At 47.9% G+C, this 17,100-nt stretch overlaps 1 protein-coding gene and 1 long non-coding RNA gene across 2 annotated transcripts; one reads left to right on the top strand and one right to left on the bottom strand.

Moving 5' to 3' along the window:
- Positions 1-238: 238 nt before the first annotated feature.
- Positions 239-3,543, bottom strand: LOC119253492 (uncharacterized). The gene is made up of 4 exons (XR_005127096.2): positions 3,432-3,543; positions 3,159-3,218; positions 2,765-3,060; positions 239-275 (listed from the first exon to the last, which is right to left on the bottom strand). It is a non-coding gene; the product is annotated as an uncharacterized LOC119253492 (long non-coding RNA).
- Positions 984-16,719, top strand: IYD (iodotyrosine deiodinase). Its single transcript, XM_037521016.2, has 5 exons — positions 984-1,170; positions 11,009-11,206; positions 13,146-13,305; positions 14,480-14,636; positions 16,299-16,719. The coding sequence occupies exons 1-5, from the start codon at positions 993-995 to the stop codon at positions 16,479-16,481; spliced, it is 876 nt and encodes a 291-aa protein (XP_037376913.1). The 5' UTR covers positions 984-992; the 3' UTR covers positions 16,482-16,719.
- The last annotated feature ends 381 nt before the right edge of the window (positions 16,720-17,100 follow it).

The following is a 17,100-nucleotide window of genomic DNA, read 5'->3' as shown; positions in this document are numbered from 1 at the left end:
TTTTTCACTCCCTGTGTTGGCTCAGACTTCATTTTAAAAAATAAATCAAAGCCTCGGGGCAGTATTTCACAAACATGATGCTTTAGAAGGCAGATAGATGATTAGCTTTCCTTCCTGCAGATTTTCCTTCAGCGGTTGGGAACTGGCTGCTGGAAATCTGCTGTTTTAGAAACATGTTCTCCAGGTAATTCCTAGCTTCCGGCAAGCTGAAGACATGTTGCACTCAGAGAACAGTCACAGTGGAGGAAAATCATGCGCCTCCCTGCCCAGCGTTGCTAGCAAGAGGCCGTGTGTAGGGTAAGTAAAGAATTGTCAGGCTTTTCCGCCCTCCCACCATTAGCTTAATGATAGATCTCTGTGGTCCTACACGCATGCCTGACGGTGGGCACCTGGAGTAGGTGGGCACACCTGGGCTCAGAGACTGGGCTTGTAAGGATGGCGTCATGGGATGCCAGCAGAACAAGAGCAGTCCCAGCAGAGCAGCAAAGGAGAAACAGAAGCAGAGACCGGAGAGAAACAAGAGAACGCCCAAGAGTCCAGAAAGAGTGAAGACTCGCGGGGGGCTGAGAGGCCTGCCTGCCTCCCGGCCTGCCGTGTACCTGTGTGCAGCACTAGAAATGGTGTAAAAAGCTCCATAAAAGCCTGGAAAGCCACAGATGATTCCAGGACTCTCCTATGCCCGGGTCATATGATCCCATCTGCCCGGATCATGCTCTGTGCCTTGCTGGCGCTACACTGTGCATTCAAGGGGTTACCGAGAGCCTGGCGACTATTGTGGAAGGATGTATTGATTGAGCACACAGTTTAAAAAGTGAGTGTACTTGCATATTGCCATCCCACAACACACCCCAATGCCCAGGGCTGTGATCTTTGCCCTTTCAAAGTCCTCGCAGAGCTAGAGTTCTCCTTCCTCCAGACCCGCCTCTCCCTTCCTTTACCCCACCTCCTGGTGGCATTCCTCCTGCCTGTCTGTCTGGCTCAGTCTCACAATCATGTTTTTCCTGACGCCAGCCTTGGTAGCAGTTGTCTGCATTTTGATTGTGTGGATCTTTAAAAATGCTGATGGAAGCATCGAGAAAAGGAAGGAGTTGGCTAGAAAGAGGGCAGAGGCTCGGCCCTGGGTGGATGAAGACTTAAAAGACAATACTGACCTCCAGCAAGCGGAAGAAGGTAAAGACCCTGGCGGAGCTGCTAGGGGTGGACAGTTAGCACTTTTATAATGGGAGCTAGTGAACAGCGGGGCTCAGGCAGGGGACAAAACTGATGCAGGTCAATTGCATCATCAGCCCGTGTTCTGTAAAGAATGCGTGTGTGACAGACATCCTTGCTCTCCAGTGCTCGGCTTGGCACTTGCTGGCACCAAGCCCCCTTTATTATAAGTTAACCCATAAAAAAGTCATGGGGGAGCTGACACTTCCCTTGGCTCCAGTTCTATTCCCTCCTATTCAAGGGGCACATCGCAGGCTGCTGGTGATTGTGACACGAGTGGTCAGGTTTGGCTCAAGAGCTTTGAAATTAAAAAAGTGGCATCTCTCTAGAGCCTTGCTACTGGGTGAGAAGCTGAAGGTGGCCACTGTTCTCGAAGAGGAGTGTTCAATTCAGTAAACAAGGCACTGAACAGGCAACCACGGGAGTAATGCAGAGCTGGCCTAGGAGGAGGATTATAAGGCATTTCAAGAAGGCTCAAGGGGGTGTGTGGGGTGTGTGGGGGGCAGCTAGGGGCCAGCTGTGCCCACCTGGAGGATATTGGCATGTGAACTGCAAGGGTTAGGAGGCATCTCAGGTGCGAGGAGCAGGAGCATTAGTGCTGGGGGGACAGGGGCACTGTGCTGACCAGGACAGGGGTGAAGGTGACAGGGGTAAGGGTGGGCCAGGTTATAGTTGGGTTGAGAAAGAAGAGGGGGTAAAGCAGGCTGGCAGGATGGGGCAGTTCTGAAGGGCCTTATTTGTAGCTACTTCTGGAGTAATCCATGTTTGAGGGTTATCTCACAAAGTGGCTTTGAGATGGGTTTGATTTGGGAGAGACTCAATGATTCTCAGCTGCATTAGTAATACCCACGCCCTCCAACAGAGGCCACCTGGAAAGTGTGTGTGGGTGGCAGTGTGTGTATAAGCGTGTGTGTGCTTGTGAGCATGTGTGGCCTGAGTTGTCCTAATGTCAGGATTGAGTGGTGGGGTATACAGCTGGCATCGCTGCTGGGAGGGTTGTTGGGGTATACAGCTGGCATCACTGGGTAGGCAGCAATACTGAGCCTACTGCACAGGCCAGGGCCCAGGAGAGGCACTACGAGAGGCACCCCCTTGAGCAGAGGACCATCCCCAGGGAGCTGTGTCATGGCTGGTCCAGGGCATGTGCGGGGTGGGGGTGGCTGTGGGAATCAATCAGAAGGTGAAGTGAGAGGAAGAACAGGTTTTGGTCATAAGGCAGATTTGGGGAGAAAAAGCGGAGGGTGAGTGAGTATTGCAGGTTGAAGAGTCAGAATGATGCTGTGATAAACCGGAAAGGGAAGAGCATCCACTTGGAAGGGGAAGGAGTTGAGTGTAGCGGAGGATGTCAGCTTCTACAGGAGTGATGCTGAAGCATGGAGGGCTGCTGGGAACTTGCAAAATGAATGGGTTCCCGAAGGAGCTATGGAGGGAGAGAGGCTGAGGCTAGAACCTGCAGATCAGAGGAAGCTGGAGGGAGAAGTGGATGATGGAAAAGAAGACACGGGGCAGGGAACTCCTGGATGATACTAACAACAAGCCCTTAAATAGCACTTACCGTGTGCGGTCAGCGTCACATTTTATATGTGGTTCTCTGCTCAGAGCGAGCTCGGCGCTGTTACTATCTTCATATTACAGAAAGGAAACTGAGGCTCAAATAGGCTGTCACCCACCCCAGCAGGTAGAACCTGGACCCAGGCAGTCAGGCTGCAGAGTCCAGGCGGACAGCCAGCTTGTGAGGCTGCCTTCCCAGCAGGAGAGCAGGAGATGGTCAGGAGGCTGACAATTCCCTGAGACATCAGAGGGAGCACGCTTTGAGGCAAGGCCACTGGATCTGAAGAGCCAGCAAGCAGACTGTGGGGACACAAAAAGGACTGATAAGGCTGGTGGGGAGCCAGTGGCCTGGAACTGGGTCTGGAGGTGAAGAACAGAGCAAAACCATATGACCCTACCTCACTCTCTGTCTGCAACTCATTTTTCAGAATCCTCTGCCTCTTCATTCTCTGTTCCTCCTGCAGAGAGGTCACCCAGTGACCTCCTCAGCAGTTATGGCAAATTTTGCCTGCATGCAGAGGTCACTGTCCCTTGTGGGAATATTTGTTGTTTACTCAAGCCATATTGCTGAGGTGCCACGTGACAACCAGTGTTTAAGCTCAAGCTCTTCCACCACCCAAGTCCCTGCTCCTAACCACTGCATGGGTGGAGATGGTGGGAGACAGGATTACCTGCTGGTACCGTGGGTTCCAAAGGTGAGGGGGGTGTCACTGAAGTGGAGAGAGGACCCCATACTGAAGAAACACAGGAATGGGTCTGAAGACCAAGGATACCTGGTTCAAACCATTCTGGAAATTAACATGAGACAAAACAGCACATGAAGTGTGGTCAGGCACACCGGTGTGAACTCAGGAAAATATGCATACAGTCCAACCTCCAACTTTCACAAAGAATCCTGTTCCTCTTTATAGACCAGGAAATGGGGGGGCAAGGAGAATAAGTGGGGGCATAGAGAGGCTGTGCTCTTAGATATCAACACCTGCCTCCTTTAGGGAATGCACACACTTGTGTGTCTATTATCAGAGGGCAAAAGAACTGGGGCTGTTTATCTCAAAGAGAAAAATCTCAGACTGAACCCAAAGTCCTGCATAAAAATTCCCTAGTCAGGTCCAGATTCATGAAAACTCATGGAAATAGAAATAGGAGGAAAAGCTAGAAGCAGCATAGCTCACGAGGGCGTGCCCATTGGAAAGCGTGTGTGTGTGTGGGGGGGGGGAGGTTCTCCATTAAGCTTCACTGACCATCCAAAAAGCTGTTATTCTAACTGAAATTTTGATTGTCCTGGGCTGTCCTGTCACTGTTAAGAAAGACCTGTGTTAAAACGTTCTTCTACTGTGGGTGACCTCTGAGATTTAACAAACTTAGGGAAGGGCAGGTTTTTCTGTATCCATGGCAACCAGCAGCTTTCAGAACCAATTTCAAACCTGTTCCATGGCTCAAGGACAACTCATCTCAGCGAGAGCTTAGCAAGCCACCAATCAGGAGCTGCCTCTGCCTCTGCGAGCCAGCCAATAAGGGGTGCACCCACCCTGAGGGCCCGCCCCTCAGAGTGCCAACCAGGCACCAGCAGTCTCTACCAGGTACGCTGCTCCCAGGTGACTGACGCCCTGGGGTCCACCTGGTGTGGCTGCTGGCCTTAGCCGGTGGTGCTAGCGAGAGCCAGTTGTGAAGTATTCGGGGATTTTATGGATTATTCCTTCAGCCATGGGTAGCTTGAAATCACAGTGCAATGGGAGTGTTTGTGACATAGAAACCGGCAAGTGTCATTCATCAGGCCTCTGTCCCCAGCGCCTCCCTGGACATCCATCAGGGCCAGCGTTCCCCGGGCTCAGTGCGAGCACCCAGCACAGCGCTGCTTTGTTATGGGAAACAACACCTTCTGCTTCCTCTTCTTCCATCATCCTTTGACACAGCTGTCCTTTAAGAAGTTTGCGTGGCTAATTGAACCAGGGTGGTTTATTAAGACTCCTGTAAGACCTTGAGGTGGAAGGACAGAGGGCAGAGGAGAGACTGGGAAGGGAAAGGACTTGAGTGTAGAGATTGTCTTTGAGATGGGCCAGTCTGGGTGGATCCTCCTGGGGCATCTCAGTGAAGGTTAGCACCGGGACCCCGGGGATCAAGGGTTCGGAAAGCAAGTTCTAGCAGCTTCTCTTGGGATAGCAAAGCTCTACTCCTGGTCTTCCCATCTAGTCACCGCAGCAGCCTCGGCAGCCCCACTCCCCAGGGAGGTGCTGGTGAGACAGTCAAGCCAGTTGCCCTCAGGGGGGAACGGCGCAGGCCCAGTAGGAGCAGAGGTAGCTGGGAAGGAAGCCTTCACTTTCCTCCCGCTCGGGTCCAATGTGGAGTCTTGGGGTTGCTCCATCCCCACCTTCAGAATCTGTTTACTGTGAGAGCTGCACCTCCCTGGCCTTGTTGATATTGCTCCTTGGCCTCCCCCAAAATTTCAGGAGGAGAATAAGATGACGTGACACCATTGACCTTGATGGTTTTGTGGATAGAAACGCTTTGGCCCATTTGCAGAGATTTGAAGTCGGCCTACAAAAACACAAAAGCAATTTAGACATGCAGCCAGAAAATTACCTCTGTGCTAAATAGAAAAGAATAGACATAGCCTGGAATTACCGGCTGGTACACCTAATTATGGAGCAATTTAGGACCCGTGGGCATGAAAGCAGTGATGAAAGGTGAGTTGTTCTTGGTTTCAATGGCAAACCCCATGTGTGGCTTTGGATTAAAGCTCAGAACATGGATGAAAAAGCAGACCACAAGAGCTTGAATTTGTTTCTGGAATACGTGGGCTTCAACCAGTCCCCTGGAGTGGCTTGGCTGGTCGGGGTGGAGGCAGGCCATCTTCACAGTTTACTGAGGCGACTCTTTCCTCTTGGTGAGGCCACATTCCTGGGGGCAGTGAAGAGTTCAAAGAGAAGCAGAGAAGTGGCCCCATTGTCTTTGCTCACTGCCCTGCAGTTCCTCTCCAAGCCTGGCCATGCCTGCCCTGTGACCCAGGCAGACTCAGACTGGCCCTTCCGTGGGCTGCAGGACCAGCAGCTCCCTCTGCTCTGCTCTGTTGGAAGAGCTTTCTGGACAATTGGACCCCGAGGGTGAGGCCCTCTATCCACCCTGCTCAGACATAAGCGTGGATGAGGCCCTGTATCCACCCTACTCAGACAAAAGCATGCTGCTAGAACTCAGGCAGCCACTTTTTAAATCTGCAGGTAAGGGTTGGGGTAGCAGCAGCACCAGCCTGGACTTTAGACTCTGCACAGCTGCCAGGTCATGCAGATGGGGTGCCGTTAGCTGACGCACCCTCTGAATGTCTTCAGTGTCGGTAGCCGGCCTTCCAGTCAAGGGCTGTTTGATGCGCTTGCTCACTCACCACTTACTGACCACAGAGGTCGTCAGATGAACAGAACAAATGGAGCAAAAGTATCCCTGGTGGTAAAGACCTCTATGGACAAAGTCATCAAGGTCAGGGCTGATATTGATGACATCTGGCTTTGGTTCAGAACTGACGGCCAGAAAGCTGATAGGTGCGTGTTGCCACACCCCCGTCACACTCGCTGCCTCTGAACTTAGTAACTGGACCTTCTCACTGCACATGCTCAGTCTGGGCCCAAACTGCCCCATTGGAAATCTATGAGAAGATGCTTCTTGCTAAGCTCAGAGCAGACCACTGCCCCCCTAATACTGTAGCTGGGGTCCTCCTGCTTCAGAAGTCAGTCCCTTATCATGAGCTTCCCTGGTCCCCATCCTCACACACCAGGAGTGAAGGTGTGGGTGCCAGTGGGGGATAGTTTAGTTCTCTATTGGAATTCCACCCGGAATATTCCAGACCGGCAGGGCCAGGCCTTGGATCATCTTCCTCTGTCCCTCTGCGTCATTCTCATCTTTAAACAAGGGCTCCCAAGTGTCGTCTGACCTTCAGGGCATTGTCAGTTATGCTTAATATCTCCATTTGAATGACTCAGGTACCTAAGCAAGCCTTATCACTTTTATCTCCCAGAGGCTTCAAGAAACTGCCCACATTGTCATTCTTTCTGCTGCCCAGCGGGCCCAGGCCAACACCACCCCTCGCCCAGGTTGCTGCAATAGCCTCTTCCCAGCCTTCCTTTCCCACTCTTGTCTCCCTCTCGTCATACCCTAACACGTCACCCTCTCTTAATGCCTCCCTTTGGCACCTCAGCTGAGCGCAGTCTTGTTCGGAGGATATTTGGTGGGACACAAAGTAGACCCTTACGTGTTTCCCAAGCCGTCTAGACCAGCCTCTCCACTGCTCAATACGATCCAGACACACTTAGGTTTCTCAGCTGCTCATCCTTGCCCCTCCCTCTGTCCCAAACCCGCATTCTTCAGGTTTCGCTTTCGGTGCCGCGCCCCTCAAGGCCCCCTATTTGTCTTCCCTCTCTGGGACACACCTCCTTTTTCTCTGCCTCTTCATGGAAAAGCAGTCGTGATTGCCCAGTGGCCACCGTTTGTGATTTTACACATGTGCACACTTGCTGCCTTGATGAACTGTTGAGGCTCCAAGAACAGAAACCACATCTATTTTGTTCTCTAGGACATGTCAAATAGAGTGTGTCCTCAGCCTCTGAGGAAACTGGGAGCTTTACTAAAAAGATGTTGTGTGTATGTAACAGTTCGCTAAACGTAATATGTACCTGACATAGTACTAAATGTTAAGCAGAGGATATTGTGTCTTATAAACACATAATTATACAGTTGAAACTGTTTTTCCCCTAGACGATCATACCCATAATATGGCAGGATTTTTATTTTATGGGTATGATTTTTATTTATTTTTTTATTTGGGGGAAGGGTCACCCTCCCCAAAATGCCACCACCAGCAACAAAGACAACAAAACATTGCACAACCATTGCTCTCGGCCTCTCCCGAACAGACTTCTAAAAGAAGAAAGTTGGGCAGCACCTAATGCAAATATAACTTTAGAACTTGCCTCACTTTTTCCTGCTGTGTTTCTTTTAGCTAAGGTAAAACTTATGTAATCCAGACAACACTGATTTCACCCTATTCACCCCCCACCAAATGGGGGTGGCGGTAATTGAATCCTCAATTCCGCTATTTCAGGTACTTGGGAAGGCTGCGCCCTCTCAATGAATCAGAATTTCCAGGGAGCTTGTGCTCTTGGGGGAACCTCTGGCTCTCAGGTTTGGCTCAGGGACTTCTGATCCTTGTGACTCTGTCCAGGCCTCCTTGCCTGTGGCAATCTCCCCCCTTTGTTCTTTCAGTGATTTCCCCACTTCCCGACCACTCACCTACCATAATTTTGAGGCGGGCCTTTCTTCTTATTCACTTAAGTCTCTGTCTTGTAGGACTTTGCTCCCCAAATTATATTCCCCCCACTTTATCCTCAGGATAGCTTAACTCTTCCTTTTTCCTTTTTTTTTTAAGATTTATTTTATTCAAAAACTGGGGTACAGGCCAGAGGTATGGGAGGGGTGAGAGGATTCACCAGAGACAGAGTGGGGAGCAGAACACGCAGATTGACCAAAAACACTGCTGAGGGGAGCAGTGGCGAGGCAGGAGAGGTCTGCCACACCATGTGGGTATCTCCTTGGCCGGCTGGGATAAAACCGGTGCTGCAGAGGCTGCGGACAGCTTCACAGCACTGCACTCAGCCCGCTGAGCCACCGGGGAGGCCCTTAACTCTTCCTTTTCAAGACTCACACTTATGCTCAGAAATGCCACAAGCCACCTGCTCTAGGGACCAGCTGAGGTTTAACAGTGACATCCTCACGTCGTCCCCCACTAGTCTTGTGCACGAAAGTGAGAAAATGGGGATTTAGTTCCCACTGATTCGTATTATGCTACTTTGCTCAGAAGGTAACAGTGTCTAAGGGCAGTATTGTTTATACTTTCAAGTTTGCTTTGGCATTAATTGTTTCCAGTTCAAATCTTTCTTGAAGGCATGGATGTTTTAAATCTGAAACAGGAGTGTTTTAAAATCGCTTCGAAAAATTATAACATGGTAAGAAATTCATCACTAAGGGTCTCAGTTCTCATTTGAACCTTCACAAAGAAAGTGCTGGGTGTCTTTTCTCTTTATCAGACAGGTCTAGTCAGTTGATCTTTTTTTTTTTTTAAAGATTTATTTACCTATGATTACAAGAACTGGGGTAGAGGCCAGAGGCATGGGAGGTGAGAGGATTCACTAGAGACAGAGCAGGGAACAGAACAGGCAGACTGACTGAAATACACTGCTGAGGGGAGCAGCGGGAGAGACAGGAGAGGTCTGCCTCGCCATGTGGGTTGCTCCCTGGCTGGCCAGGATGGAACCCCCAGAGGCTGCAGACAATTTCACAGCGCTGCGCTCAACCCCTTTGCACACCCAGGGAGGCCCCAGTTGATCTAATCTTGATTCTCATTCAAAAAAAGAAAAGCCTTAATTGTGAGATATAGTATACAGCTATGCATTATGTAGTGATGAGGATACAGCCAACTGTCATTGTGCAAACATCTAGGTTGTGTGGTCTAGACTTTTGGGGTAACCATCATATATGTGATCAGTCAATGATCATCACGTCCTTATGTGACGCATGAAGTGTACTTGCTGGACAAGTGTACAACACATGGATGACTGAACAAATCATTTTCAAGCAAAAATCCACAGATTATATATTTGATTATAAAAGATGTGGGTTTCTTTTTCTAATAATGCTTGAAATTAACTGGTCCCTTAAATCTATAGAGTTGGTATTTTTTTTTTTTTTTAGAGGCATGTTTTATTTATTTGTTTTTGTTTGTTTTTTTATACATGCACTGGGTACAGTCAGAAGCGCGGGAGGGTGAGAGAATTCACCAGAGCAGAGCGGGGAGCAGAGCAGGCAGAAGGACCGAAGTACACTGCTGAGGGGAGCAGCAGGCGGCAGGAGAGGTCTGCGCGCCATGTGGGACGCTCCTCCGGTGGCCGGGGAGCAGCTGGGGATCGAACTGGCGCCGCAGAGGCCGCGGGCAGCTTCGCAACCCAGCGCTCAACCGCTGCGCCACCGGGGGGAGGCCCTAGAGTTGGTATGTTTCATCATTTCTAGGAAAATCTTAGATCCTATCTCTTCAAATACTGCCTCTGCCTCATCTCCTATTGTGACTGTCATCAAATATTAGACATTCTCACTCTGCTCTATTTTTCTTGATTTTTCCTTTATGTTTTACATCTTTGGTCTCTCCTGGTTTCACTATAAATATTTTCTTCTGACATATTTTCCTGTTCGCCAAGATTTTTAGTTGTATCTAACCTGTTATTAAACCCACCCATTAAGTTCTGATTTCTATTATTTCAATTTTTTGTTTTAGGAGTTCTAATTTTCATACTTTCTGTGTAACCTTTTATCCTCTGTACCCTATAGGTTTATATGTTTGTCTTCCCCCCAAATATAATGATTGTAGTTGTTTCATCTTTTAAGTGGGACAATTCCAATATTTGGAAATTTTGAGCATCTGATGTTTTAAAAACTCAAACTTGCTGTATCTTGCCCATGATATTTTGTTTCTTTTCAATATGCCTGACTTTGTTGGGTGGGTTTTGGTAATTACACCTAAAATTATTTCTATGTTGGCATTTGCTTCTGCTAGTCAATGGAAATAGTCTCAAGGGGCCACCTTTTTCCAAGGCCAGGTTTGGAGGGAGGAGCCATCAAGTTGGTATAACCATTTGGGTATGAGTTAGTTATAATTCACACTTTGTCTCAGAATGTAGTGTTGGAGTTCCAGCTTACTAGGCTTTCCATTGACTCCTATGCTGTAGATCCCTGAAGATATAAACATGAAAAGTCAGATGTAAAGGGATGATAAATACAATCAGGGCAAATGCAGATTCTCTGCTTATTTACCTCTGCACATACATATTTCCCCCCCAGTTTTGGCCTGGGCATTTCTTACCTTGTCAGCAAGTCAATGATTTTAAAAGGACTTTTAAAAAACCTCTTAATGATCTTAGTGGCTTTCTGCTGATGGGAGATTGTTCAGATAAGCTAGTTTACCATTAACAGAAATTTGCATCCTCCTCTTTGTGTAGGAAAGGTTTTTTATTCTCTTGATTTGTAACCAGCCTGGGGATTGAAGGATAGTCAAGAGAGGTGTTCAAGACTCTAGAGATCTATTCTTCTCATTTTATGGCACTGTCTTTGAACTCATAACCTTACAGAGACATTTCTGAGAATTTTATCTCCATCCCCCAGGGCCATCTTTTGAACAAGAAGCAGTCGTTTAATTTGCTCTCTGCCTTGTTCTTAGTCGCAGATGCTGATGAATGGCAAGAGTCAGAGGAAAGTGTCGAACACATCCCGTACTCGCACGCTCGGTACCCCGAGAAGGACATGGTGAAGAGGTCCCAGGAATTTTATGAACTTCTGAATATGAGACGGTCTGTCAGGTTCATAAGTAATGAACAAGTCCCAAAGGAAGTCATCGATAATGTCATCAAAGCCGCAGGTCTGTGCTTGCACGGGGGTCCTTGAGAATGTCAACTGCTTGTGACAATGTTGGAGCAATGCTGATGTTGAGCTGCTGTAAATACAGCCCAGAGCTATATATTAATTATCTTCCCCAAGTGTTGACCGACTGCCAGAAACATTATGATCTGCACTTTGTACAAACTCGACATTGCGTCTTTGTGGGGAGTAGATGTGGCAACAGTCAAAACTTCGAAAATTTATTCAACACTGCAAACTTTTATTAAAACCCAAAACTTCCAAAGGTACCATTATACACTGGAAAAGAAACCTCCTCTTACTTTCCTCTCCCTTTAAAACACAAACACGCATTCACTTACTCCCATTTATGCATTTCGCTCTTTGGAACCAACTTTTTAAAATTTACACACCAGACTGTTCTAGTATTATATACTCTAGATTTATATTCTAATGAATATCACGTGAATTTGTAAAGTAGAGTGAGGAAAATGTATTTTTTTTTTTTTTTTTTTGTGGGACCCTCGCCGGTGGCCAGGGATCGAACTGGAGCTGCAGAGGCTGCGGGCAGCCTCGCAACCCAGCGCTCAACCGCTGTGTCACCAGGGGAGGCCCAAGGAAAATGTATTTTTAACCAATTTTTTCCACTGAGAAAAAATATGAGAGTTACAGAAAAAGATGGGAAGAGATAGGAGAAAGTCTCCATTTGAGAGTCTCCTCAGATGGCTGACTTATTCCTATAAAATCAAAGTTAAGTCCAGTTGTGAATGTTGTTGTAAGACCATTGTGATTCCATTATCCAAACTAAAAAGAACCAACAATAAAGCATTTCACTTCAGTGAAGAAGTCCAACATCATATATTCTGGAGTCCTGAACTATTAGCAGTCACCAAATTTCTTCTGTGCATATATGTGCATCGCTAGATACCTGTGATTGCATGTATATGAGAGTCACATAAATTTAATATAATTGAAACTTTAGAGAACAATTGATTTCATATGTCTAGTGATATAAATATTTACTTAAGAAAACCACATGGGTCCAAAGTAAACTGGAATCACTCTGCTCAGAAATTTGGGCTTTAGGTTTAGTTTTTCCTTGCATTTCACAATCCAAGCAGATCTCTCCACCACGGAGCGGTAGGTATCAAACAAGAACCCCATCAAGACCAGCCGCCCCGACCCCCCTCATGTAGCATTTATGCCATCAGATTACTCACTAGGAAGAAAGGAAGAGCTGTGTCTGGTCTCTCCTACCAGTGGGGCATTGTGTCCACTGCCCTAAACAGTGAGCCTTTGCTAGGACAGAGGGGTGACGTGTGGTCAGGAGAGGCCCCAGGCTGGCTGGGATCCCACCAGGAGCTCAAGCTTGTGGGCACCACACTGCGCTGTGAAACTCAGACACGGGCGGATGCAGGTGTAGGCTGAGAGCTGGAAGACACACTGGTGCGTGCCAGCGAGACCACAGCCCCACCGTGCCTCCCTCGGTTTCCGTGTAAGTAGCAGATAACCTATGGCTTAGTTACCTCTTAGGTAGTGTCTGTAAAGTCATTTTACCTTTCAAATTTTAGCATTTTCATTAAGTTTTATGGCTTTATCCTTTTCCAGAAATATCAAAACACATGACATTTAGAGAATGTTGGCTCCAGGTTTTCTCCTATGAGTTCCCTTAGTGGTCATTTGGTTACTGAGGGATGTTTTCTCCCACGAGATTAGAGAAGCAGTGATACATTCCACAGCCTGAGAGCCTTGGCATTGACCTCAGTGGGCTGCCTGGAGACCTGCTACAGTGAGGCTGAGTGAAATGAGCAGCAGCGATCTACTAGCATTCTGTCAAGCTCCTGTGGGCTGCACGATCTAACTTCATTTCGAGCGAGTGTGAGTTATCATGTTTATGCTGAATTAATATTCTCACATTTCCCTACGGTTTTAATGTCTGATTTTCATTTAATGGGTGACAGGAACAGCCCCAAGTGGGGCCCACACAGAGCCCTGGACCTTTGTGGTGGTAAAGGACGCAGACATGAAGCATAAGATTCGGGAGATCATTGAGGAGGAGGAGGAAATCAACTACTTGAAAAGGATGGGTCAACGATGGGTGGCAGACCTGAAGAAACTCAGGTACCACTGGCAGAATAAAGAGTGTTGGCCTTGGTGTTTTGTTTTTTGTTTTTAAGTAAAATGAAATCACTGATTTTAAGAGTTGACAAAGCCTGACTATCTCTGGGAGAATGGCGGGTTTAAATTAGGCCTCAGCAGGGTCTCCCCCGTGGCGCAGTGGTTGAGCGCTGGGTTGCGAAGCTGCCTGCGGCCTCTGTGGCGATGGTTCGATCCCTGGCTGCTCCCCAGACACCAGAGGAGGGTCCCACATGGCGCGCAGACCTCTCCTGCCACCCGCTGCTCCCCTCAGCAGTGTACTTCGGTCCTTCTACCTGCTCTGCTCCCCGCTCTGGCTCTGGTGAATTCTCTCACCCTCCCGCGCTTCTGACTGTCCCCAGTGCTTGTATAAATAAATAAATAAAATCTTTAAAAAAAATAAAATAAAATGGTTAATTAAAAAAAAAAATTAGGACTCAGCACTGCATTGCATGAGTACATGGAGTGGTTAGGGCTATGGGCTGGAAGCAGATCTAGGTTTAAATCCTAACTCTAGTTTTCCAATTGCAAGACCTTGGGCATCCTTTACTCTCTCGAAGTATATTAGTCTGGGTCTTCCAGAGAAAGAACATCAATGTAGAGAGAACCAGAGACAGAGAGATAGAGAGAGAGATACAAGCTCACACACTCATATGCAGGCGCACACAGATTTTATTGTAAGTAACTGACATATGTGGCTAAGGAGGCTGAGCTGTCCCAAGATCAGCAGTTGGCAAGTTGGAGACCCAGCAGAGACACAGTTGGCAAGTTGGAAATCTTCTTGGAAATAATTCAAAATGAAGATGTTCAAAATTAATGTTTCATTGGGGCAGGCCCTAATGCACTTGGATTATACATCTTTAATAGCAGTGACTGACCAGGTTGGGTTTTGCTCTCTGGGTTATAGGCGCCTCTTTGTATCTGTTAGTGTCCCAGATGTCTTGCTGTCCTATGGCCTCACTAATACCTGCTTACTGGATTGAATGGCCCTGGATAGGAGAAGTTGGATGTGACACACAAAAAAACCTGCTTATTTTCAATTTAAACGTAAAAGACAAGTAACTGTGTTTCTCTTTTCAATGGAAATAAGCTAGGCTAGCAAAAGGAAAGCAGAAATCATTGAGGAAATATTCTCTGAAATATCTTTTTCCCCTTCCAGAACCAATTGGATTAAAGAGTACTTGGACACGGCTCCCGTTTTGATCCTCATTTTCAAACAAATATATGGCTTTGCTGCAAATGGCAAAAAAAGGGTCCATTATTACAATGAGATCAGTGTTTCCATCTCCTGTGGGATCCTCCTGGCTGCCCTGCAGGTATGTCACCTCCCACCCAGCCGCAGAAAGAAGTGATACCTGGAGACCAACAGGGACCTTATTCACAAATTTCAGCTGAGCTTCTAGCGTGGGGACACTTGAAAAATACTGATCAAAAGTTGAACTCCTCAGGATGGTAATGCTGCTGTGAAAACTGACTCTGGAAACTGGGCCTGGGGAGTGTGTTTGTTCAACAAGCTGGAATTCTTCCTCAAAAATTCACTTAGAACAGTGTTTCAGGGTCATGAAAGTGGCCATTGTGTTTGCCTTCATCTGGATCAACCCGAAGCATCTAAGGTTTGAGCAGATGCTCAGAAAGCGTGTCAGAGCCTGTGAGCTCTGGGGCTGGGCTTCTTAGCTGTGTTTACTGAGCTGCCTGCGTCCATGGCATGAGAGACAAGTTCCAGGGGGCTCTACCCTAGAGCTCTTTTCTGAAGGGGTAGAGGTAACATGATGTAGCATTAGAAGGTGGCATGTGCTTTTTTTTTTTTTTTAAGTTTATGTATGCATACAAGAACTGGGGTCCAGGCCAGAGGAGGGGTGGTGAGAGGATTCACCAGAGACAGAGTGGGGAGCAGAACAGGCAGACTGATTGAACAGGCAGACTGCTGAGGGGAGCAGCAGGGAGACAGGACAGGTCTGCTGTGCCATGTGGGTAGCTCCCTAGCCAGGGATCGAACTCATGCTGCAGTGGCTGCGGATTGCTTCATAGTGCTGATGCTGAACCCCTTGTGCCACAAGGGAGGCCCCTGGCGTGTGCTTTAAAAATCCCATGGTAGTCGTGCCTGAAGCAGTGCTGAGTGCGGAACAGAGCAGGACCGAGCTGTACCCTTCATGAGATTCAGTTCTTTCAGCCAGCAAATATTTTCTGAGCATCTTTTATGTGATAGATCCCAGAAGGCACATGGAATAATCTCATGATCCGTACATTTGGGTGGGGACTGAGGTTCTGGTAAGGCTGGAGAAAGAGTAAACATGTAAAATAACCAAACAAGATCACAAGAGTGAGTGACCGTTCTTTCAAGGGACCATTGATTCCGCCAATACCATGTGCTCCTTCACTTTCTCAAAGGAAAACGTATGTGTCGAAACACTCTACAAATAGTCACAGTTGTTCAAAAAAGGAATGTGGCTTTAGATTATTAAAAATTTGGGCTACCGGAGCTGACATCTGATTTCTTTCCTGATTTTGTAAACATGAGCAGAGGCTGGTGTCCACCTGGAGCCGGCAGCGCTGGCTTTGCTGTGGAGTTTGCTGCCCCCTAGCTTCCAGCGGCCTTGTGAGCAGAGGCCATGGCTTTGCTGGTGGACAGAGGAGTCATCCCAAGCCCTGAGTGGACAGAGTGCACAGTGACTGGACCAAACCAGACTCTGGGCAGCTCCAGAGCTTCCTTCTGCTCAGACTTAGCACCGGCCATCTGATTGCAAAAGCAGGGGTGCTGGGAGGGCCCGCTGCAGAAGTGTCTTGAAGCTGCATGTGACTTTTATTAGATGCTTTTCATTTGCAGGGTTTGAGCAGAGGTTGCTCGGGTCTATCACCAGCCAGAGGCATTTCAACTGCAGATGCTGACCACCTCCGGGGGTTGTACCTGCCTAGGAGCTCCTGTCGCTGTTGTCACCCTCTGGTGTAGCTGTTCACGATCTGTTCTTCTCCTGTTTCAGAATGCGGGGCTGGTGACAGTTACCACCTCGCCTCTCAACTGTGGCCCCCGATTGAGGGCGCTCCTGAGCCGCCCCCCAAATGAAAAGCTGCTGCTGCTGCTCCCTGTGGGGTACCCCAGCAAGGATGCCACGGTGCCTGACCTGAAACGCAAACCTCTGGAACAGATCATGGTGACCGTGTAAGCAGCAGCCCGGCAGGCGATGCTGGAAGACCGCGCCGTGGTTCTCATGTCCAGTTGCTCTTGGGCCTGCCGGCTGCCCTGTTGGGTGTTGGGTGTCGCTAGCTCGCCTTGGGCGTGCTAAGTGCATTCGCCATACTTGAAGCGCCACAAGCCCTGTCTGGTCATGTTTGGATGAACAGAGGAACAGGTCAAGAGCTATGCTCTCTTCCCTTTGGAAATGGATTAAAATTTTACTAAGAACATGGCCTGGTTTATATGTTTTTAATATTCCAAAAAGTCACCAGTGTTTTCTTTCATGTAATTTTAAAAAACTTATAGAAAGGAAAGTGTTATCAGAAAAATCAACATAGCCCCAAGAATTTAAATATGTGAGGATTCTTGGATTAAAATTTAAAACAATCAGATGGACTTCTGCTTTCTGATGTCTGGTGGCTTTTAAACAAAAGATGGGCTTTTTCAGAGACACTTATTGAACTTCATGAGTATTGATCAAAATATTGAAGTTGTCACCCTCACCGCACAGAACCGCGCATGGTTGAGTCGGTGGGTTGGCCTGGCAACTCCCTGAACATACAAGTGGTTCCTTGCGGGGTCCAGTGGTGGCACCAGCCAGGGGGAGC

This window comes from Talpa occidentalis, unplaced genomic scaffold (assembly GCF_014898055.3).
Source record: "Talpa occidentalis isolate TD23 unplaced genomic scaffold, MPIMG_talOcc4v2.1 talOcc4.2, whole genome shotgun sequence".
Classification (NCBI taxonomy): Eukaryota; Metazoa; Chordata; class Mammalia; order Eulipotyphla; family Talpidae; genus Talpa; species Talpa occidentalis.
This window is presented reverse-complemented; position numbering and strand designations above follow the sequence as displayed.